The sequence below is a fragment of the Gymnoscopelus microlampas genome (genome assembly GCF_963454915.1).
Source record: "Gymnoscopelus microlampas genome assembly, chromosome: 10".
NCBI lineage: Eukaryota > Metazoa > Chordata > Actinopteri > Myctophiformes > Myctophidae > Gymnoscopelus > Gymnoscopelus microlampas.
In genome coordinates this window covers 28230048-28256360 of record NC_139947.1, presented here as the reverse complement: position 1 = coordinate 28256360, position 26313 = coordinate 28230048, and the positions used below count along the sequence as shown (strand labels likewise).

Sequence of the window (26313 nt, the reverse complement as noted above, 5' to 3'; positions counted from 1 at the left end):
GTGTTAAGGTAGGCCTACCTTTCAGCAGTAGGGTAAATGACTGGGCCTCCAGTTAGCTGTGAGGCTATAGTTCCAAAGTGTTTTGATTAACCCTAAGGCCTGATTTATAATCCATTGTATGATGGTGTCCCGCAATTTTGCCAAAACCAGCTTTGTAAATTGTTTAGGTATCAGAGATAACAACAACAAGAAGAATACGGAAGTAACGCTTTCTATGAGGAAACCAATAGTTCCAAACTGCACTGCACAGCAGTGGTTCTCAACCTGTGGGGGGTCCCCACATGACAGTGACGTGACAATTTAAGGACTTTTAAAACCAAAAAAAAAGGAAAAGAAATAAGACTTTTACTGCATCAAACGTAATCAACAAACTACACAATAAAACGGGTCAAACATTGGCCATATTGTCAAATAATATAAGAAAGAGGTAAAGATTTTGAAAGTAGCCAACAAGAGTGTGCCGACAAGCTCACCGACAAGCGTGTGCCGACAAGCTCACAACGCCTTGCGCTGCGAGGCGTTGTGAGCTTGTAGATCAGCTATTTTCACAATATTTATCTGTGGAACCGAGTAAAACTAAATGTAATGCCTCAACTCCATACAATTCCAAGTGCTTGTCAGGGTGGGGGGTCCCCAGTCCAGATATGCTCATTTTTGGGGGTCCCCAGTCCAGATATGCTTATTTTTGTGGGTCCCCAGTTTAGATATGATTATTTTTGGGGGTCGCGTTCTGAAAAGGTTGTGAACCACTGCTGTACAGTTCAAAACATTGAATCCTCTTAGTCTTACTAGGTGTTGATGGAGCACTGAGATCAAAGAGAGCCATAACTCTCTCTTTCATCAGGTCTGATCTGGACCATAAACCCTAAAGCCATAAAGCTAATTGAGCTAAAAGGACATTAAAAAAACATGATGATCTGGTCCCTGCTGCCCTAAAAGGAACCCATAAAGTTAATCTTTAACATGCCAGATTAAACTAACTCAATATGGGTGTGTTATATCCACATATGATTATTATATGGACATATAGCATGCCCATATAGCAGGGGTCTTCAACGTTTTCAGGCCAAGGACCCCCTAGCTGAGAGAGAGATGAAGCAGGGACCCCTACTCTATATTGTATAAAATAGTTTTTTCAGATTTTTTACTTAGTCTGCTCTTTTCTCCCTCTACACCTACAGCCTCTTTGCCAAAAATAGCAGATCTACAAGCTCACAACGCCTTGCGCTGCGAGGCGTTGTGAGCTTGTAGATCGGCTATTTTCGGCTAATGTTCCCTCAGAAAAAGAATTCTAGGGTTCAAGTGGTTAATGTAAAAAAACTAGATCCTATCACACAAAGATTTGGCGGACCCCTATAGTAGCACTGAGGACCCCCTGTTGCAGACCCCTGCCATATAGCATCCCTTGCCTAATGCAATAGCAAGCAAATCTCAACCAGTTTCTGGATCTTTTCGCATACATTTGGACATGTGATAACAAACATAAAATCACACACACATCACATGTTTACACACACACATATGTGCTCGCACACACGCTTCCATACGTATACGCACGCACGGGTCGCACGTACACCATCTCCTCTCTCATTCTTTCCACTGCACAGATAGTGTAGAGTTAACCACGTAAGCCCTACATAATGTCGTCATACAACAAATAGCGAGAATAGCTTATCTACAAGCTCACAGTGCGTTGTGATGTGATGCATTGTGAGCTATTTTCACTATTTTGTAATTCATTTTTTTTATTGTAATGGCCTATAAATAAATACATGCCCAAAACGCCAGGGTTCATGTGGTTACATGACCACTGAGGATTTTATGTGCACCAGAATGGTGACAAACAGCCAGACATCCCTCATGACCATAAGATAGATGGAAGCCGTACACGTGATGTGCTCCTGCGTCAATACCTAGAAATTAGCGTAGCCACTGACGATATATCAATATGTGATCAATAGTTAATTTTGCCCGATGCAGCAGAATGAGTGTTATAGGGTCAAGGCTACAGTTACTCACATTTTGCCTTTTCTAGGGTTAGTGTATGTGTGTGTACAGTGCAGCGATGGAAGACGTATACTCTTTTTTTTCTACTTAAGTAAAAGGATCAATACCACAATGTAGAAATACTATATTTTTACAAATATGATTTAGTAAAAGCGCAATATTTGTACTTGAGTAAAAGTATAGAAGTAAAATTATTTAAAATTGGATATACTCTGTAAAGTAAGAACACCTCAACATTGTTCTTAAGTACAGTACAGTATTTGAGTACATGTACTTTCCACTTTCCACCACTGTGTACGTGTGTGCATGTGGCTCAGTACATACAATATTTAGCCACTAGCTTGAACCACTTAAACCCCATTGTGGGTGAGCGGAGTCCCTCAAGGCTCTATACTGGTGTCTTTTCTGTTTTCTGTTATTGTGTAATACGGATGCTGGGGTTTAAGTGGTTAATTAATCACACAACAAAAGACTCACATATATAATAACATCAGGTTCCATGACGCGGCACAAGAACATACAAAGATATTAGATATGGTCAGGTTGTGCTATGACAGAGAGCGAGAGAGGGGGCGTGCGAGCGAACACACACACACACACACACACACACACACACACACACACACACACACACACACACACACACACACACACACACACACACACACACACACACACACACACACACACACACACACACACACACACACACACACACACACACACGCTGGTATCACAACTTGTGATGGGAGAACATAACAATTTTAGGACAGCAATTTCATCAATGTACATTTGACCTTTTTTTTTGCCATTGCTAACCCTAACGCCTGAGCTGAGCACACAATGCCAATTTTCTCAAATTCAACTACACTTGCGGGGACATTTGTTGGCCTTCACAAGTATAGTAATACAAGCACACGCACACGCACACGCACGCACGCGCGCCGAGTCACAGACACAACACCAGCTTACCTTCCTTATAGTCGAAGCCTTACACACCATGAGAGAATTGGAGGTATGCGTCTGAGAGAGAGAACGATGAATGAAACTACTCCCCGGTCGCTGTATGCAAGTCCTCCTGCCACCTCCTCATCTGGGATCAGAATGGCTAATCTATCACAGACTACACTGGGTAACCCAATCTACACGGAAACCAGAGCTGTGGCAAAGGCCATGTGAACACGCACGCACGCACACACGCACGCAGAACACGCACGCAGCACACACGTTACCTTGAGAAAATAGATACTGTGAGTGTGCACATGAAAAAAAAAGCATTTTACGCAACACCTGTTACTGTTTGTTTTGAGCGAGTTTGTCGGCCAAACGCGAACAAACACAAACTTCTCTATTATTGCCTCCGTATACTTGCCGTTTTCATGTTGTTTTTCGTCCATTAATAATGTGTGCCATACTACTTTAGACTCCATCATATGACAGTGTCGTGCAAAAGTAGCAAAAAATCATAAATGCTCCAGGTTTAAAGTGCACGTGTGTGTCTGTCTGGGTTTTATAATTATGTATCCAATGAAAAGTATTAACAATAGCGGTGCGACTAAATAATAACTACATTAGATCCTTTGGAACACCGACACGCATCTCCCCCATTTCCTGAACGGTAACGGTAACGGTGTACACACCGCATACACACGGTTTCCAACTTTCCGGGCCAACAGCTACTACGTGTGTGTAGGTGTGCGTACGCGTCGATCTGCACATTCCATGATAGGCCATCTCTCAGTGATCTGATAGTTTACGGTGTGCTTAAGGCCTCCCAGAACGGATCGGTGAGCTTTACATCCTTAGATTTCTCCACGCTTGACTCATTTAACCAAACACACACAGGCCCGGGCCGGCCCCTCTCCATATCTGCCTCACATAGTATCTCTAAATATTAATGTTTTACAACTCTGTTAAAGAGTTGGACACAAAAGGAGGGAGACGGAGAATGATGAGAGACACTCTACGCCTTTCTGCCTTTCATTGTTCAAGGTGTCTTTCAACATAGGGTCATCAATGATGATGAGCTGATCCCTATCTTAAACTTTCTCTGAACTGTAAGCTTGCCCTAAACTGTACTAAACTGTTTGTACACCTTCACATTGTGCATTATTCATGAGCGGGAAGCCCTCTGTCTTAACTTTCAAAACAGCTTTACATCGACGAGGGTCATGATCATAGTTGACGATTCATTGCCACACAAATAATTGCGATTGTTTTAAAAATTATAATACAAAGCCTGCTGAAGTATAAGAAATGACTTGACAACGACTGGCACCAGAAGATCAATAATGTACTACGGTCAAAATAGGCCATATCCTTATTAAATGTTGTAAGCTTGTAATGCAGATTGGCTATTTTCACCAGTTTGAATTTCTTTTAAAATGTACGTATTCAATCATAATTTTTTCTCTAATGTTCTGCCTTAAATACGGAAGGTTGCCAGGTTGAAAGTTGTTATAAGAGCGAGGACAACAACTTGAAAATATGACATTTCTGTTAATTTCAGCTGTTTTTAATGCAGATGAATGGAAACGATTCTAAAGATTAAGTAGCTAAAAAGAACTACAATCAGGCGATGATGCAGTTGATGCAATTGTGACAGGACTACTGTACTTCCATCTCTAGCCCACGTCATCGCTGTAAAATATCTTGTGAAGCCAAAAGTTGCACTATGATCATTATGCTCCCTTGACAACCACAAAGGTCATATGAATAAAACTCTGTTGTCACCTTCCCTGAAGTGCACGCGATGACATTTCAGACACACAAGCGCGGCCATATCTCCAGTGGTGTAAAGTAAGTACTTGAGTACCGTACAAGTGCATGTACTAAAGTACTGTACTTATGTACAGAAGATTTAGACTTTACTGGAGTATTTCCAATTTTCAATACTTTTACTTCTACTCCCCTACATCCCAGAGGCAAATATTGCACTTTCACTCCACTACAATTATTTGAAAATGTTTAGTTACTAGTTTCTTACAGATTTTGATTATTCTTACAAAAAAAAATACATTAGCCACTTCAGCCCTATATACACTTCGGCTACTTGAACATAGCCGATCTACAACCTCACGTGTTGCGATGTGACGCCTTGTGAGCTTATAGACATGCTATTTTTACTTTTGGTACTTTGGTACTAAGTATTTTGATGCCAATACTTTTGTACTTTTACTCAAGGGAATTTTGAATAACAGACCTTTACTTGTATTGTTGTATTGATACTTCTACTTAAGTAAAACATTTGAGTACTTTTTACACCACTGCATATCTCCCTGTCCTCGCACTGTAAAAGCCTTTCCGTCTCACCTCGTAGCGGCAGCCCAGCAAAGCATCACCGGCATTTTGAGGGGCATGGGCGGTCACTTTGATGACAGGTCCCCTAATCTAGTAAATGCTTGTTTCCACTGTGGAGACTAAAGCCTCATTCACACTTTGTCGTATGGCGGTGTCACGCGCTGAAAAATAGCTGATCTATAAGCTCACGGCGGGCGTGAAGCGTTGTGAGAATGTAGATCGGTTATTTTTGGAGCTCGATACACTGCCGTGTACGACAGCGCATGAATTAAACATTAACCACTTATTACCCATTAAAGTCAGGAAAGCATCAGTGTGATTTTAGATTTTTGTGCTGGCTATTCAAAAATAGCAGATCTTGTAAATCTGCTATTTTTTTTACATTTTTTACAAATCTTGAAGCATGAGAACTACTGATTTAGAGGGCATTTGTAGAATCGGCCTCAGGTCTTAATGGGATAAACCCCATATGGTTGAGTGGAGTCCCTCATGGATCTATAATAGTGCGTTTTCTGTTTTCCGTTATTGCGGGGAAAGCTTTCGCTCACAGCGCGACTGTGAGCTTGTCGATCGGCTATTTTCAGCGAAAGCTTTCCCCACAATACGGATGCTGCCTGGGGTTTAAGTGGTTAAGCTGGGGGACAGCGACGGTGGGGACGGTCTTCTTAACACCGCTCAATAAAAATCTATTGCTGGCTAAATGGCCTGGATGCTTCAGCAGGGACAGAATTCTCTCACACGGCCGTAAATTATTTTAAGAGCGGTGAGGGAAGGCAAGCTTCTTTATGAAGTGATGGAGATTGCTTTTATGATCCGTCTTCCCCTCAGAGTGTAAACGAGGCCATGGATGGAGATCCACTGGCACTGGCTGTCTTTACTACAATCCATGAATAGATGTGTATGTTTGTCTTTTTTACTGCAGCCATGCATCTGTTTATGTGACTATGGTGACAAGTATTGTATATCATTGGTGCCGACTGGAGGTATTTCAATTTACAACACAACAGGAGTAAATATGAGTACCATACTGTAAAAAACATAACGGAAAATCTATAATTTCGTTTCTACAATTTCCAGGGAAATGACGCATAGCGTTAGTTCATGCCAAAGCTGTAATCAGCTGTCAGTCAGCTAATGTTGAACATCAGCTTTCTATTCCCCATTCACAGCGCTGCTGGTCATTACATCACAAATTCATACTCCAATCACAACTCACGCATTAGCAAGGGGTTCCTTTAACTACGGCTTTGTATTTTCTTGGTTGCTGACCAATGCATTCTGCTAGCTCCTCCTCCACCCCAGCAGAGTCTGGCATAGGCTCAAATACTTGCTTAGCATTCCCTGAATATATGCTTAGCAGGCTGCTTCGACAAAATTCAGGGAATATCTCCCAAGAGCGGAGCTTTAACGCCAAGCTTAACTGTATTCCATTTGTGGCAATAAATGGTTAAATCTACTTTGACGTGAGTGTTTCTGATTGAACAATTATCAGCACCGTATATCCATAAGTGTATAATACATACAGTACATATACAGTAGCCGTGTTTATGACGGTGATATATCATCATCCAACATAATCTACATATTTCCATTTGTTTAATCTGAGACATTATACAAATGGAAAATCAAATGCAAGCAGGCTTTTATGAGGGCCCTTGCAGAGAGCTCCGATTATAGACATGGTTACTAAACACATTAGTCAGACTGAAGTACCACAGAGCTGCGGCAGCCAAGCGATCATTCAGTGAGTCAATAAGCCTCTAAACTCAAATGGAAACGGAAACATTGAATGAAGAGGGAAAGCGATTAATGCAAACACAAAAGGATTTAATCATTATTTTTAAATAAACAGGGAAACTAATGTAGGGCAGCTTAGTGATTATTCTACTGATGAATAGGGTGTTTTTATATTGTATTATTTTATTTTTTTTGCCATTAAAACCCGGGGGCCGATTCTACAAAGGCCTTCTAAATCAGTAGGTATCACACTTTATCAAAAATGGTCAAGAATAGCAGATGTACAAGCTTGTATATCTGCTATTTTTGAGTAGCCAACGCAAAAATCTGAAATGACACAGATGCTTTTTCGGATTGAATGGGTTACATTTCGATGAATTATTACTAAATCGATTAAAGTCTGATTAAGCACTATTTTATACTTTGTTGTACAACGGTGTTGCACAAAAATAGCACAAGTATTAGATCTAGTTCAATTTACTGATAAGTCGTCCCGGTCCCCGTCCTCGTCCCAAGTCCCAAAAAAAGGAAAAAACGTCAAAGTCAAAATCTTAAAGTGAATGTCATCATATAATAATTTGGCCAGCAGCATGCAGCAGTTGCATTGAAGTGTGAATGAAATGTTGGTGACAATCTGCCCACTGGTCATGGCACAGGACAGGACAGCTGGAGAATAGAGGTGTTAAATGTGGGGCCTCATCCGGCCCCCAGGAACAGGACTATTTTTGACACACTATTAATAACACAGGGGACACCTTTTTTTTTTGGTCACCTTTGATTTAAAAACACTCACTCAACGCACGCACGCACACACACATGCACGAGCACACACGCACGCACGCACACACACCATTCTTTAACACTCGCCATTCTGTAACGCAGTTGCAAATCACATATCGTTACTATTGGGCAGAAACCTTGCATCTCCATAATTCAACAAACTTTTAACCCCCCCCCCCCCAATATATTAATGCCCTACTTCGTCGTGTGTGTCGCACAAAAAGTAGAAAAAAATTGCACGTTTTCGCTATTTCGTTTTTATTTTGAAAGTGAAAGTAGTTAAGTGTGTCTATGGGTTTTATAAATATTGAACCAATGAAACATTAACAAGAGCTTGTGACTATAGGCCAGGGGTCTTCAACAGGGGGTCCGGGACCCCTAGGGGGTCCTCAGAGCTACTATAGGGGGTCCGCCAAATCTTTGTGTGATAGGATTTAGTTGTTTTACATTAACCACTTGAACCCTAGAATTTCTTTTCTGAGGGGAACATTAGTCGAAAATAGCAGATCTACAAGCGTTGAGAGCTTGTAGATCGGCTATTTTAGGCAAAGAGGCTATAGGTGTAGAGGGAAAAAATAGCAGACTAAGTGAAAAAAAAACTTTAATCTGAAACACAATTTTATACAATATAGAGTAGGGGTATCAGAATATAGAGCTATTTAACACTTATTTTAGCAAAACAATATCACTAACGGCACCTTTAATAACTGATTATTCGATTGCAAAATGTATTTGCAAATTTTCTTCGTCCCTGCTTCATCTCTCTCTCAGCTAGGGGGTCCTTGGCCTGAAAACGTTGAAGACCCCTGCTATAGGCTAATAACTACATTAGATTCATTGGAACCATTTTCCTGAAACGTAACAGTTTTGGACATAGAAGGTTTCCACCCAACAGCTACTACATACTGTAGCCTACTGTACACTCTGTGCTGGGAGGAAAAGCGCAATACTGGACAATATGGACAATATGGACATGGCTGATCTGAAATATGGTATCTCATGCTGTATACATTGAGCTGCATTTCATTTGTATAAACAAGAACAGATGTTCAGAAGCATCCATTCCTGCTGGCCAGCTATAAGTCACGGTCCATATGACCCTGACCTGTATGTGTGACCATAAATACCTCCTAATCTCCTCCAACATACTGCTGAATAATGCCATAAGCCCTCCGAACCTTTTGTATGAATGTATTGTTATAGCAATTGTTACAGTGCTTTGTGATGTGGCCCTAACTGCTCTCTCTGTGCGTTGTTTTAATGGCGTCCACTGCTCCTAATAGTTAGGATGGGTTAACTCAGAGGACACATTTCACTTAACTCATTGAGTGCCATTAACGTGTTTCACGTGTTTTACCGCTATGGTGCAACGTGCCATTAACGTGTTTCACGTGTTTTAGAAAAAAATAGAAAAAAACTTTTTTTTAAGAACCCAAGATATCATTATCTGAAGATTTGCAGCTCCATCCACTCCTTGTTTTAACGTATAACTTAACAAGGCTGTATCTCGCTTCCTAAGCACTTTTTTTTTACTTTGAAAAAATAAAAAAATAAAAATCATAATGGCCAGAAATAGATAATAATTTGGGCACTCAATGAGTTAAGAGCAAATGACATACTGTATAAAGAATTACATTAAAAATGGCATATTGTTCATGATTTGCATCTTATACTGTATATTAAGATATTTGTCAAAGCATTTACACATAAAGCCACTCAATATATTTAACATACTTAGTGCAATGCGACACACACGCACGTGCGCACGTGTGTGTGTGTGTGTGTGTGTGGGTGTGTGCAAGCACGTACGCAGATACTTATTGGCTTAAGCTGTTGTTTATTGACATTATATCACAGCCTTTAGCAGCGTATTGTCCCCACCAGGCTGGCCAGCAAACAGGCTGACCTGGGATTGAACCCTGCGGTCAGGGACGTGCTGGCCACTGGGAAATTCGGGACAATTCCAGAACGGCCGTGCCATTCCAGGCCGCCAAACGGCCGGTGGGCCAAAATCCCAGGGCTGAATTTTGGTCCCAGCACGCCCCGGCCTACGGTGTTTGTCCTGGGTCCTGCCAGACCCCAGGTAGTCACGGTGGGCAGCCAGTCACACCTCTACCATCCTCATCCTAAATACAGGAGCCCCCCAGGGTTGCGTACTGACTCATATGCTGCACTCCTTGCAAACACCCATGACGGTGTGGCCAAGAATAGCTCAAACACCATTGTTACTTTTGCTGACGACCTGCCACAGTGGTGCCAAAAACACAAAACGGCCTTTTCCGGAACGTCAGAAAGACCAAGGAGATGATTGTAGAATTCCGTACACAAAGACAGAGGTCTCACACGCCCCTCTTCTTCATCAGTGCCACCAGCAGAAAAGGTGGACAGTTTCATAGTCCTTGTGGTGCACATCACCGAAGGCACGACTTGGAGAATGCACACACAGAGGACAAAAAGCCAGATAATGCCAGTATACCACCTTTGGAAATTCAAGGTCTCAGAGAAGGTGCTGAAATCCTCCTACTCTGCTACCACACAGAGCATCCGGACAGGAGCCATCATGACTGTAATGATGTATGGCGGTACAGCTATTCCCAGGATCTGCAGAAAGAAGGCGGTGTGGCATGGCAGAGTGCAGGGAGCTCCCTCCTGCAGTGTTGATTTCGTCGACTCAAACTATGAGGAAAAATGTTCCTCGACTACCTTTTTTCACAGATTATACTAAATAAAAGCTACATAAAAACTGAGCTATGATGACTAAAACTATAAAACTAAATATATTGACAATTTCGTCAACAAATAAAAACTAGACTAAAATGTTAGGGAGGGACTAGTGGAGAAGAGATCCAGTAGAACTAAAAGACAAGTTATTTTTATGTTTGGTTGCACTCAGGTGTTGCACTCTGAAAATCTACAGATCTACAAGCTCACAACGCGTCGTGAGCTTGTAGATCGGCTATTTTCAGCACGCAACCAAGTGTAAAATCAGCCATTACGACGCCATCAAGGCACCGCCAAAATACATTTTAGTTGACTAAATAAACTGTAGATTTAGTCGACTTTAATCTTATGATGTTTAGTCAACTAAAACTAGACTAAAACTAAAACATTTCAGATTACTGAAACATGACTAAAACTAAATGGAATTTGATTCAAAAGACTATGACTGAAACTAAATCAAAATTTGCTGTCAAAATCAACACTGCTCTGCAGAACAGGACACGTACAGCAGGTGTTTGAACTGAGGCAAAAAGGATTATGAAGGAACAACAACAATCCCCAGTGATGGACTGGTTTGTGACGATGCGGAATGGCAAGCGCCTGAGGTGTCTCAAAGAAGGCCAGGGCTCAAGGCTCAGGAAGAGATTTTTCCTGAGGCTGTCAGAGCGCTGAGGAGACGAAACAAACTGCATTCAATCATTCACATATATAACCCCTTGTACTTTTTGACTCTTGTTACTGCACATTCTATAATCCAGATCCGAACACCCCCAAATTCTGTACATTTCCCATTGCTATGAAAAGTATAAAATAGGGCTTAATGTATTGTTTTATAGTAATAATCTAAATCTACAAAGTAACTAAAACTAAAGTTTTAACGTAATTGTAGTGGAGTAAAAAGTCAAGACATTTGCCTCATGGGATGTAATGGAGCAGAAGTAGGCCTACTAAGCATTGAAAAATGGACATACTCAAAATTGTATTTAAGTGAGTAAATCCCAAGAGTAAATGTACTTAGTTCCTTTCCACCACTGTAAACATGGATACACCTTGTGTTGAAGGGGTACAGCCAGCATCATGGTGCAGGTGTTTTTGGATGGAACCTCTGACACTATTAAGCAGATTAATGCAGGCTGGGCAGCTCAGCGCCATAAGCCCAGGGATCACTTCCATCTGATCAACACAAATGCTAGTGAGCTGACACACACACACGCACGCACACACGCACACGCACACACACACACACACACACACACACACACACACACACACACACACACAGTACACATGCGCACTCAATAACGCAATGCAAGCTTGCAAACACACACACACGCACAGAGGTCAATTAAGAAATATTTTCTACAGCACTTGAAAGACTTTGAAAACGACGTCCAAGGTGACATACTACGTAGGATGCTAATGGAAACACGCACGCACGCCAGGACAGGACTCTGTGACCTCAGCCAATACCTTATACTGTATATATATACACACTCTGACACATAGTGTCTGAAATGACACAGATATAATACAGTGGCTTATCTCAGTATGACTTCCTTGAATCTAAAAGCAACGGCTCTATTTTAGATCTATTTTTAAGCCCATTAATGAGAGCAGCAGTTGGCAGCGGTTGGCTGCATTACCAAATAGAAACATGCGATTCCGTCTTTTGTAAGCGATTTAAAAGCTCTGGGGAGGAGGACAGGAATGTCAGTAACAACACAAACACACAAAACATTGCATTTGTGCTTGATATTGAATAATAAATGCTAAACTGGCGTCTGTAATAAATAGCCTATCGCGTCTGTGCGTGCGTGCATGTGACGTGTGTGACACAGATATATACATATTGCTTTTTATGAGAGCTTTCATCTTTTTCCACTCCAGGGAAACTCAAGGCAGGCTGTGAATGTGGGCATGGTTCTACTTGCCATGTCTAGATCTATGTGGGTTCAAACAGCCTCTGTACTGTCTGGTGCTTTATGTTTTGTTTTATTTTTCTTCATCTGCTGATGACTATGACAGGGAGCATTTAAACGACACACACACACACACACACACACACACACACACACACACACACACACACACACACACACACACACACACACACACACACACACACACACACACACACACACACACACACACACACACACACACACACACACACACACACACACACGCCCTCATTTATCAACGGAGCGTATAAACCGCCGTATATTTTTCCATATATTCGGCCGAACACCAACGTCGAAGTCACATTTATCAACGAATCCTACACAGCCGATCCGAGCGTACATTTGGTCCCAGCCTTGATAAATCTCACGTCTGAAAACGAGCATCATTTAAATAACTAACACGCCCTTAAATATTCTCGAATTTTACGACATGAAGAACCAGAATACGACCAAAGAAAGAGTTTAGCCGGCTCGCCTCGCTGCCTGTCAAGTCACACACACACACACACACACACACACACACACACACACACACACACACACACACACACACACACACACACACACACACACACCTCTCTCTCTCTCTCTCTCTCTCTCTCTCAAGTTACACTAAAGCAGTCATGTAGGCTATATTCCCCATGAGACTCGGGCGGTCTGCAGACTGCAGTGATCCCGTGCCGCCACCCACGTTATATATAAGAGATTGGACCGTCAGGTTTATATCCTTAACCCAGCCAGGTTGTAGCCTATATAACTCTCTATGACAACTCCATACCATAGGACAAGCTACTGTAAGTTTGTAGACCTCACTGTCCATGAAAAGATGGTCGGGAGTGAGTCCCGACCGCGGGACTCCTGATGCAAAATCGGTCGTATATTTTGAAAATAGCAGATCTACAAGCTCACAATGCGTCGCGATGCAACGCTTGTGAGCTTGTAGATCTAGGAGTGGATTATGTGTCCAGATGCCTGTCAGACAGTCAGACAATGCTGCTCTAAAGGTCTAGAATGGAATAAACGGGCGCAGCCAAAGTCAACAACTGGTCCCGACCAGACGTGAGATTTCAGCCTACGGCAGGATGAATCCCAAGTCAGGATATATTGATAAATGCCGAAAGGTGCGGTGATCTCGCCGTACGCCCATTATTTGGGCTGCACCGCGTTGATAAATGAGGGCCAATGTCCCATGAAAGTAAAAAAGAATCATGGTGATATGTTAACAATGATAACTAACCCTCGTTTCTCTGTACCACCTATGTCTAAAAAAAATGAAGAAAAAAGAAGCCGTGTACTTGATTAGTTACCAATCAAGTACAGTATAAGAATTTCACAAATGGAGAAATTAGTATAGGTATATGCCTATAGTGTCCGCATTGACACTGACACTTGAATAGTGCACATGTGGTGTAGGCTTCTGTCAGGGTGAGTGTAGAACAGGACCCAAAAAACAGGACAACAGAGCAGGCAGTTCAACTCAAAAGGTCTTTTGTTAAACTAAAGGCTATTGCTAAACAGGACAGGTACACCAACACAGGGGACATACAGTTCCTCAGGTAACCACATCGAGTTTTACTGACCAACATGGACACTTGGAAACAGAAGGGTATATATAGACAGGGACCTAACTAGACACAGGTGAACTCAAAGTATATTCAACACAGGATTGGACAAGACTGAGAGAACACAGGTGAACCAGACAAACACGGGCAGAGCCATATAAGGAGAGTTGTGTCACGTCCGTTCACTTCAGTCTTTACAGAGCCTTCTATTTGGCGAATAGTGACAAAGCCCTGAACCGGAAGTTTACGGAAAGTCTATGAGCGTGTGTCACTATTTCGGGTTCACATGAACAACGTGACCGGCGCTGTTTCTGCCCCCTAGTCGACGTAACTCCAATAGAAGGCTCTGAACACGGGTAACAATCTACAAGGGCAGACAGGAAGGCACAAGAACATTACTACAAAATAAGATGCAGAAGAAACACCAGGGGAATTAACAGACTAACAGAAATAGAAGACCTTACACTAACCACTGAATACACTGAACAAAGAGCTACAGAACTAAACAACCAGGAAACCACAACTAAACACCAGAATATGTAGCAAGAACACAAGAGAAATACATGTCCAATTTGACTAATACCAATTAAAGTCCAAAAGCTGAGGAGCAGGAGTGACAGCTTCTAGAACACTGGACAGTACTTTCTTGTTCTGCATCAGGCAGGATGATTACATAGGTTCAATCAGAAACACTTACGTCAAAGTAGATTTAACCATTTATTGCAATAAATGGAATACAGTTAAGCTTGGCGTTAAAGCTCCGCTTTTGGAGATATTCCCTGAATTTTGTCAAAGTAGCCTGCTAAGCATATATTCAGGGAATGCTAAGCAAATCCCCCATATGGATACTATGTCAACAATAAAGCAATACATTGACAGATTAGTTTGAATTAGCAGAAATACATGATAATCACAAGTATTTGAGCCTATGCCAGACTCTAAACAAAGCAGATATACATGATAATCACAAGTATTTGAGCCTATGCCAGACTCTAATCAAAAGGTGGCGGCTGGGGTGGAGGAGGAGCTAGCAGAATGCATTGGTCAGCAACCAAGAAAGACCTAGTGAATACGAAGCCGTATTTAAAGGAACCCCTTGCTGATGCGTGAGTTGTGATTGGAGTATGAATGTGTGTGATGTAATGACCAGCAGCACTGTGAATGGGGAATAGAAAGCTGATGTTCAACAGCTAATTACAGCTTTGGCGTGCAAGACTTCCGTGTCCTGCATGAACTAACGCTAATGCTTCATATTTGTGTACTGTATATGTTTGTATACTCTTCATTAATAATTGATGGTGTCTTTATTATGTTACTCTCCCTATGGATGTATCTTACTGTACCTCTGATGGCCTGTATCCGTAACTTAAACTGCTGTGTGCTCTCCCTGGCGCATGGACTTCCCCTGCGGAGACAATAAATGTATCTATCTATAAAGGTATCTAGGAGGCTACTCAATGCATTCATACGCTGTTGGTGTTGATGAGAACGTCTGTAGGCTGCCAGAGCAGCCTCTGTGTAGAACAGCTGGGACCAAAATCCTCCCCTGGCCCTCAAACAAGACACCCACGCACACGCACATGCCCCCCACCCCCCCACTTATAATGAGCTATAGGTGAATCAATTTAATCAAGAACTTTCCATTGTTCTTAATGACTGTACAATTGATTTTTAAGGTATAATTAGCGTACAAATGTAGCCAAGTCGACGCTTCTGGCTCCATTTGTACACTCTCAGAGTTAAATTGACAATGAGGATTTATTGTGTAGTGACTACTGTCAGAGTAACCTATTTAAAAAACCACACACACACGCACGCACGCACGCACGCACGCGCACACACACACACACACACACACACACACACACACACACACACACACACACACACACACACAGCAATGAGTTGGCGTCTGCAATACTTGACATGTACAAGAGGATTCCCTTTCCGTTTATCAATGTGATCCTTCAATCCATTCATAAAGGGATTATCACACCCATGCATGAATGCATGCACGGAGGAGATCAGCTGTAATCACATCATAGGTTGTCAGCAGACTGCCAGCCAGACAAGTAAGCTGGTCAAATTGACCGTTAGACTAAAAACCTTAATATGGGTACTTGAAATCCACGTACATTACAAATATGTAAATAAAAGTATGCATATGCTGCACACATGTATGTATGGTAGCCTACTCACCCACTTATTATTTTGTGTTTATACATACTGTACGTGTGTGACGGCATTAAGCCAGAAGGTCCGAACCACTGCTGCTGCCAGTGACTCGGTACCCGACGTAGTCGAGGACTTCAAATATATTTTGTGCCTGGACTACAGTACCTTGACAAGATCTGAAGGTCCAGTGGGCAACTTCTAAACCTATAGTCTAATCCTACACTGTAATTCTATATTTCATCGTGACCAGCAGTAACCAAAGGGACCACTTTCTTCGTCATTTGGAACTGGGGACAGACAATAGATATCACACTCCATACCTCAACCACACACACTGCAGCATAAACACTCATTCATGCGTTCATCACAGTAGCCTCTCATCTATAGAGCCACCACCAAAGTCCTCAACAAACTACAGTAGCCTACATGTACAATACTCTCCTACTCACCAGTACGGCTGCAACTATCGATTATTTTCTTCACGATTATTCTATCAATTACTTTTTCAAGAAGCGCGTTTTTATATATATATTTTTATATATATTTTTTATAAATCAACAAATCGATTAACCACTTACGCGTTATTTCATACTTTGTCACTTCGCAATGCGTAGATCGGCTATTTTCACAATTTCATTGTTGCTTTTTTGGAAACCTTATAATGACATGCCCAAAATAGTGCTCGTTAATGAATCTGTTAATTTATCAAATTATTTTCTTATAATCAATTAAATCGATTAGTTGGATGAACAGTTGCGCCCCTTAACTCACCAGTACCCTCTCCAGAGACCACATAATCACACCAGTCCTCCATCATCATCATAATCATGACCTTCACTGGCTCCCAGGCAAACAGGCAATACATTTCTAAATACTGATCACCACCTTCAAGGCCCTCAAGAACCTCAAGGGAGCTGTACTCCCTTCCCCCTAACCTCTCCGACCTCCTCCACCAACCTTGCCCCCTCGATCCTCCCGCTCCCTCGGGTCACTCTGGTGACTCCAAAGTCCCTGGTTGTCCTGGTCGTCCCCAGGCCAAAGCTCTGAGCCTGGGGGTGACAGGGGGCGGGGCCTTCTCAGTTGCTGGAACTCACTCCCCCAACCCACAACAAATCAGGCTCCTCCCTCTCTTTTAATACTGCCCTCAAAGCCCAGAAGACTGTACTTGAGTAAATGTACTTAGTTACTTTACACCACTGAATACCAGCACACACACACACACACACACACACACACACACACACACACACACACACACACACACACACACACACACACACACACACACACACACACACACACACACACACACACACACACACACACACACACACACACACACCAATTAGAGTGTGGGCTGACGTGAATAGGATGGCGACCAGGGGGAGGCTCCTGTGAACCCAGGCTTATTTAGTCCTAATCTGAGTTCCCAGAAGTTTTCGCCAACTCTGGCGAGGAACTTCTGGGCCAGAGCCCTGGTATTTGTGGGCGGGATGTACCTTACGCTCTGAATCTGAGCGGACACGCCTCTTACCGGTCTGAGAGCTGTGCAACTCGTCTAAAAAGTCCGACGAGAGGCAAACAGCAGTACACAACAATGGCGGCCGAAATTTCTCAAGGGGAAATTGCTTCCCGTCGATCCTATTTAGATGCAACACCCACTGCATGTGGATCCCGCCCCCTTTTCTTCATTGGCTGTTGATTTGAATCACAACGCAGTGGCCGCGCCCCTGCTGTCCAAGCTCCGACGCTAACCCTCCCAGACTAATTTAGTCCTGATGTAAACGCATCCTCTCTGCTGTGAGTCATCAGTAATGACACTTTTATCTCTAATGACCAGGCCACTGTGCTTTGGCCATTACAGTACACAAAGAGACAGACTGAAAAGAGCTGTCACTGCTACTGCACAGTGCACACACACTCAAAACAGCATAAGAGCATCCTCATGGCTAAGTGTAGTTGGAAACGTGTTTCGCAAAATTGCCCACTGTGTCCCTGTCTGACACCATAGTGTTGATTTCGTCGACTAAAACTATGACGAAAAATATTCGTCGACTACCTTTTTCCACTGACAAAAACTAAATAAAAACCAAGCTATGATGACTAAAACTAAGACTAAATATATTGACAATTTCGTCAACAAATAAAAACTAGACAAAAATGTTAGTGAGGGACTAGTGCAGAAGAGATCCAGTAGAACTAAAAGGCAAGTCATTTTATGTTTGTTTGCGCTCGGATGTTGTGCGCAGCGCGACACGTTGTGGGCTTGTAGATCTGCTATTTTCAGCATGCAACCAAGTGTAAAATCAGCCATTACGACGCCATCAAGGCACCGCCAAAATATGTTTTAGTTGACTAAATCAACTGTAGATTTAGTCGACTAAAATCTTATGATATTTGGTCGAATAAAACTAGACAAAAACTAAAACATTTCAGATGACTAAAATATGACTAAAACTAAATGGATTTTTTATTTTTATTTATTTTAGACTTAAACTAAATCAAAATGTGCAGTCAAAATCAACACTGCCGTCTCTCGAGCCAGACTCTCTCTCTCTCTCACACACACACACACACACACACACACACACACACACACACACACACACACACACACACACACACACACACACACACACACACACACACACACACACACACACACACACACACACACACACACACACACACACACACAGTCAAGATATTTTAAAAGAATCAACCTCTCAGCACACACGAGCAGTAATTAGTAAATAGCATTCTATAAGTTCTAAAAAAACATTCCCAGCATTACAAGCTACATCCAAACTTCTATCCCGGAGTGACCCCACAGTTTAATACTCATCAGGCTGGAAACTCATTTGTAACAGCTGAGAGATAATTGACATTGTGCTCATATTCTCTACAAGCTGTCCTGGAATGCCCAGACATTCCAAACGTCAATAACCAATTTCTAAAGCAATGCTATGGAATCTGTCGACCTTAAACAGGCCCTATGGACAGTAACAAAGTAGATTTACTTCAGTACTGTACTTCAGTACATTATTTTCAGTATCTGTACTTTACTTGAGTACAGTGCATGTATTTTTGGATAGGCCTACTTAGGACTTTCACTCCACTTACAGTACGTCTCAAAGACAACTATTGTACTTTTGACTCAACTACATTATAAATAATAGCCGATCTACAAGCTCAAATCATGTTGCGGTGTTTTGAGCTTGTAGATCGGTTATTTTCACAATCATTTAAGTTTTTCGTACTTAGTAATTTCCACGTTTGAATACTTTGAGTATTTTTAAAAGCATGAACTTTTGAACACAATTTTTAAAAACAAGTACTCCAGTACTTTAACTCAAGTACAAATGTGACTGAGCAACTTTAACTTGTAGTTGAGTAATATTTGACCAGGGGTATCCATACTAGACTCAAGTACTGGGGTTGAGCACTTTTATTTTGCTGCAGCAGCATGACATTTAGCATGAACACTGTGCATCACAAATGGCCTTACCTTCACAGACATGTCTCGTGCTACACTGCAGTTTACAATTATTATTATTATTATTTAGCAATGTTGCATTCTTCAGTTATTCAGTTTGCTATGCGAGTGGAAAAGAGGGATATGGGTCAATCATTTGGCAACATAATCTTCATTCATTTGGTCAAATGTTTACACTGCCAGAGATACACATGGATAAATGAACACTGAGGATTTTGCTGAGTACAAACGGAAGTTTCAATCCTTATTCTGTTGTTCTCATCATGTGCTCTCCAGAATCCCATTTATCCTTTGTTTACACAATATTTCCATTGTGGCATCCCTCTCTCCCCTCCCCCACGGTGCAGGATTATGGCCATCTAATTTTTTACAGAAATATCACATTATTTTTTAGAGTCCTTTTTTGAGCCACATCCAGGATGGGAAAAAATGGTCAGCCATCTGCTCAGATGGCTGACCGGACCGTGTCATTACATCTCACTAATCATGGGTTATGCACAGAGGCGCACACGCACACGCACACAGTCACACACACACACACACACACACACACACACACACACACACACACACACACACACACACACACACACACACACACACACACACACACACACACACACACACACACACACACACACACACACACACACACACACAGCAGGAAGCCACTGAAATCTGCTCGACACACCCACACCATAAGTGGGTGTGTCTGCACATCTGGACACAAAAACAAATATATGCACAAAATCAGTGGTGGAAAAAGCACTCAAATGTTTTACTTAAGTAAAAGTATCAATACTGCAATGTAGAAGTACTCTCTTACAAGTAAAAGTCCAGAATTAAAACATTACAATACGGCAATGTAGAAGTACTCTCTTACAAGTAAAAGTCCAGAATTAAAACATTACTTGAGCAAAAGTACAAAAGTATTGGTATCAAAATGTAAAAAAAATACAAATATGTACAACAATGTTTGAAAATAGCAGATCTACAAGCTCACAACGCGTCACAATTTTCAAATATATATTTTTCAAATAGCCTAGGTATAAAATAGGGCTAAAGTGCTTAATGTATGTTTTATAATGTAATAATTTATATCTGCAAAGTAACTAGTAACTAGTTTTCAAACAATTGTAGTTGAGTAAAAGTACAATATTTGACTCTGACTATTTGACTTGATGTAGTGGAGTAGAAGTAAAAGTACAGACAACAATTGGAAATACTCCGGTAAAGTAAAAGCACCTCAAAATTGTACTTAAGTACAGTACTTGAGTAAATGTACTAAGTTACTTTACACCACTGAATAAATGCACAAAATGCATGCCCAAATAGACGCTACGGTTCTGATGAAGACGTAATCACTCATAACAGCAACCATTACACTGTCGATCCCAGAAACCACATTAAGATGACAAACTTTGTATGAAATACGAATGCAACACAATACACTCCAACTGTTCTACTGTAAGCACACACTTAAAAATATTGAACATGTTAAAATACAGTGTTATCTTTATGTCGAGAAGCTTCAGTCAGTTTTATGCACCATCTGGAACAATCTCCCGGACAACTGCAGGTCTACTGCAACTCTGTTCTTTTAACCTGCTGAGACCTGAAGCCGATTCTACATGTCTCCTAAATCTCAACAGTTTTCTGAAAAACGTATGTTTCTATATCAGTGGTGCTCAAACTTTTTCATGTCAAAAATTATATGTATTTGGCCGCGGACCCCCATCAAAATATTTTGTTCCAGCAAAAATTTGAGTTAAAATGTTCACTTTAAAAATATATACATATTCAAAGATTTGCACACATTTTCAAGATTTTTCAAAAATAGCAGATCTACAAGCTCGTAGCGCGGCTGCTATTTTTGAATAGCCCAAAGTGTAAAATAATGCTTTTTTAGCTCAAATCTAAAAATGACACAGTTCCAGATCTCAGCAGGTTAACCTGCTGAGACCGATTCTACAAATGCCTTCAAACACGTTCAAGACGTTTTTCAAAAATGTTCAAAAATAATAAATACGCAAAAATGTAAAACGACACGTATGCTTTCCCGTTTTTAATGCGTTAAATCAAAGCTGAGGTGTTTTATTTTAATTGTAATCCCTTACTCTAATTTTCTATTCTCTTACCTCTTTAATAAATAGTTTTAATTGTATTCAAATGTCCTCATGTTTTCTTCTGTCATACAGTGATACTCTTAATGATTTGTGAAGCACCTCGAATTGCCTTGTTGTTGGAAGGGAAACAAATTGCATGAAGAATAAATGACATCACCCAGAGCACAGCTTTAAAAGTCAATAACCATCCCATCATAGAAAAATTCAAGTATTAGCTTTTACAAAATCCCAAATATACTTGCCTTGCCATGCAATACTCTGAATGCTGTAAGCCTACTTCAAAACCCATATGTGCCTGGGACTTCTTGTGCCCAGAATGTGAACAGGGGCCAAGGACATGTCAGGCGCTAATAGGTCCACTGGGGAGTTGGACATGGGTCAGAAAGCCAGTTGTATTTTTTTTGTTAAATAGATAAGAAATAGATGGAGCTATGGTATGCATGGGAGGGCGTGTAAGCATGTGGGAGGTCTGGGTGTGTGTGACCTGATGAAATGCCATTCTGAGCACACAGTATTATTGTGTTTAAATGCTTTGAAGTTGGAGAGTGTGTGTGTGTGTGTGTGTGTGTGTGTGTGTGTGTGTGTGTGTGTGTGTGTGTGTGTGTGTGTGTGTGTGTGTGTGTGTGTGTGTGTGTGTGTGTGTGTGTGTGTGTGTGTATCTTTAGACTATGACAATGCTTAAGCAAATATAGCCTATATATTAATATCAACATAACATTTCATTTCATGGTTTCGGGGGGGGGGGGGGGGGGGGGGATATTATGTATTGTCAGAACTGCCTCCGGAATACTAAAGCAACAGGCTGAAAAGGACACAAACACAACATCACAGCATGTCTACCACTAGAGCCTGATGATAATAATAATGATGATGATGATGATGTTTGAGAACCAATGCGGCATCAGAAAATTCTATATAAAGAGCAAAAACTCGTAGTATTGTAGTATAGCCAATAACAATTCAGTTGTTTCGAAATGTTTGGGATATGCCAACTTTTTGCCTTCGTTTGTTATATATCTACTCAAAATGAACAGCCTGTCATTATACTTGTACTAGGAAAAAAAAACACAATTTGTTAAATCACATCAGCTCGGCAACCAGGCACACAGAGGAGAAGGGACGAGACAACATTCACAAACACAATTGTCATCAGGAGGAACCTGTTGTTTCCATCACATGATCAAACAGACCTACCTCAGTACCTGCAGGAGTCCAAACTTCCTCACATTGTTCAGGGGAAGTTTTTTCCACTCAGGGCAACATCATCAGTGAAGGCATGGCTGTAGTGAATGCTGCTGCTCTGGAAGCCTGCTGTCACCCCCCCGGGCTCAACCCATCCACAGAAGGCACATCAGCGGAGGACAGGAGGTACCCCTGGCAATCAGTCATCATGGGACAGATGTGAGGCTGACAGAACAACATTGTTACGTTTAATTTGGCATCTTCCCCGCATTGGACATAATAAATAAAAGTCCCTGTTTGTGTCGCCGTCCTTCAAATCAAAGCTGTGTTGCTTACCCCGCGGGGAGGGGGACAGAGAGAGAGAGAGAGAGAGAGAGAGAGAGAGAAAGAGAGAGAGAGAGAGAGAGAGATTAAGTGGGATGTTTCGTGATCTCCACCACAGGGGGCCCTTAAGCTTTTACTGCACCACTGCCACTTTCTCTGTTGAGTTCACAGCATGAATGCAACGACAATAAATTGTCCTCGGCTAACATTATGCATTTCATAATAAGCCACAGACTTAAAGACTCACTATGCAACGTTTTTTGTAATGAATAAAATGTAATTTTGTCCATTTTGTACGGTAGAGTAAGTTAATACAATATAACTTATACAATTGGGGTGGTTGTATTTTGTCTCCCTGCTCTTCCATTGAGACATTCAGATCGTGTCATCGTGTCATGTCTCACCTAGACACAGGATCTGACAAAAAACTTTGACCTGATGGTCAAGATTCAATTTATCCCCCGAGCAAGCAGGCATAAGCTCAATGGTAAAAATGTCAGCACTTTTCGCAGAAAAAACAGGTTCAAATCCGGGGTAGAAGAGGATTACATGATAGTGCTGCTTTAAAGGACAGTATGCCTATTCTCTCTTACCAGTTTGCTGCAGCTAGGCTAGGCCTACCAACGTAGCCTACGGGTTGCACCAGTCAAGTCTGTGGTCTGATCAATATCCCATTCATAAACATGTTATATATAGCTAAAGGACAGGCAAAAGACGAAAAAGGAAAACAGTATTGGAAAAAAGAAAAGAAAAGGGCAACTCCCAATTAAATGAAATAGACAAAAAGGTGTGTCACCCACCCAGAATGCCTGAACTCCAGAATGGTACAATGCTCAATATTGACAATCAAACATCATACATAACTTGCAACAATAGCAGTCCAATACCAGTCTATGGGGGACAGAACCGTGCGACGTAGATCGGCTATTTCCAAAAGATTTTTGAACTCGTGAAATGGGTCATTCTGCACAATGAGTACTTTTACTTTTGGTGTTTTAAGTATATTTTGATGCCGATACTTTTGTACTTTTACTCAAGTAGTGTACTTTTACTCAAGTACACTTCGAATAGGGGACTTCTACTTATAACAGAGTATAGACCCCTTAACAGACAACGTCACACTGATAAGAACCAGTATGCGTGCAACCAGTATGCGCTAAATGAAACCCATTCTATCAGGTCTCGCCAGGACGTGCCACACTAGCCAACACACAAGAGGGGGTTGGGGTGTGCTGAAACTAGCGCACCCCGAAACAACAGGTTGGAAATTGATTGCGTGAAACAATCACCTGCGCATCCAGTCTCAATGTTAGTAAACAATTAATTGGTCTACATTGCAGTATTGATGCTTTTACTTAAGCAAAACATGTGAGTACTTCTTCCATCACGGCAGATGAGCATGATGAACAGGGAGGACGGATCATTAATGTAGATGGGATAATGGACAGTGGTAATAGGATTCCCCCTACAGGCCCTGGCAGGGATTGCAGTCAGTCTGACACAGACCTGCTTCAGGGCACTTGCTCCACCAGACCACCAATCACTTGCACTCATACTCAGGGCTGTGCAGAGACCACTGGAGGGGCAGGTGCTCAAATGTCATAAAAGGGCACATGAGTGTGGGGGGCTTTTGGGGGGTCCTTGTGTCATTTCACACCAAAAATGTAGTACATAATGGGAGCAAGATGTTCCACAATAACTTGGCCTGGCCCATGTCATTCCTGCTATTACCCCCCTATCTCCTCTGTGTCCTGTATCTCTACCACAAACAGCTTAACATGTTAACTTTAGGTCAGGATGAAGGCAAACTAAAGCCAGGAGCCACTTTACTTAATTATCTCATCGATTGGAAATAGGGGGAGACAATTAGCCTGACTCTGTACAACACAAGCTAAAAGCTCATAAAACGGACACCTCTCAGTTTTGTAGCTAATCTGCACAATATGTGAGGAGTGAAAGCAACAATGTATTGATGGGGGAGTGAACTTACCATGCTAGCTGAGTGCACGTCTCATGTTTATGTTTGCAACGCAGCTGCAAAATTAACGAGGTGGGAGAGGCACACTATGACATCACTGCCTCAGGTGAAAAGTGAAACTAAAACCGACCAATGGCAGCCAGCTCATTTTAATTATAATAAAATCATAAATAATAATTATGATAGTGAAATTATTATTATTTGTCAAAAGTTCTTCTTGATAAGGGCCACGGGTGTTGAGCAGGACATTAAAATAATTGCTAAAAAAATACTGGGTTCATATAATGATACATACAGTATGTTTTCTTTCTTGCTTTAACCCATTAAAACAGAGGAAGCATGTAATTTTAGATTTTAGCATTGGCTATTCAAAAATAGCTGATATACAAGCTCACAGCGAGTCACTTTGTGCAGCCCTGCGAGCTTGTACATCTGATATTTTTGATTTTTTTTTTTTTATCTTGAAAGTGTGAGAACTAGAACTACTGATTTAGAAGGCATTTGTAGAATCGGCCTCAGGTCTTAATGGGTTAATCAAATAACAAGCTGAAAAACAAGTGTGACCGTTGTATATTAAGGGGTTGATATATTAAAGGAAACGATAATAGCACAACATCATATAATCATAATCAGTATTAGATTGCATGTACATCTTGGTTCGAGGGATTAACGAAATCCCTCAAAACCAAGCTACAGTACTCAGAATAGACTGATCAGGGTCATTCTAGGGTTAGGATTCCATATTCCATATTCCAGGTAGGAACCAGTTTAGAGAACTCAACTGGCTCCCAGTAGAATCCAGGGTAACCATGGCCAGATTGACCATGGTTCATAAGATAATATATGGCGAGGTCCCCATTTTTAAAGACGTGTTTTACACAGAGAAGCGAAGTACACCATTTTTTCACCAGAGCCAGTGTAGCAGATGTGAGCCATCCGGCTTTTAAAAGTAAAGTTGGCAAAG

At 41.5% G+C, this 26313-nt stretch overlaps 1 protein-coding gene across 1 annotated transcript in view; it reads right to left on the bottom strand.

Annotated features, from left to right (window-relative positions):
• Positions 1–10183: 10183 nt before the first annotated feature.
• Positions 10184–26313, bottom strand: part of LOC311053260 (potassium voltage-gated channel subfamily A member 2-like) — a gene marked incomplete at both ends in the record, with an annotated part of 28420 nt that continues 12290 nt past the window's right edge. Inside the window, 3 exons of the mRNA XM_084068721.1 lie at positions 10184–10250; positions 10349–10425; positions 17179–17292. Coding sequence (XP_083924847.1) covers positions 10184–10250; positions 10349–10425; positions 17179–17292 — 258 coding nt within the window. The remainder of the gene's footprint in view (positions 10251–10348; positions 10426–17178; positions 17293–26313) is intronic.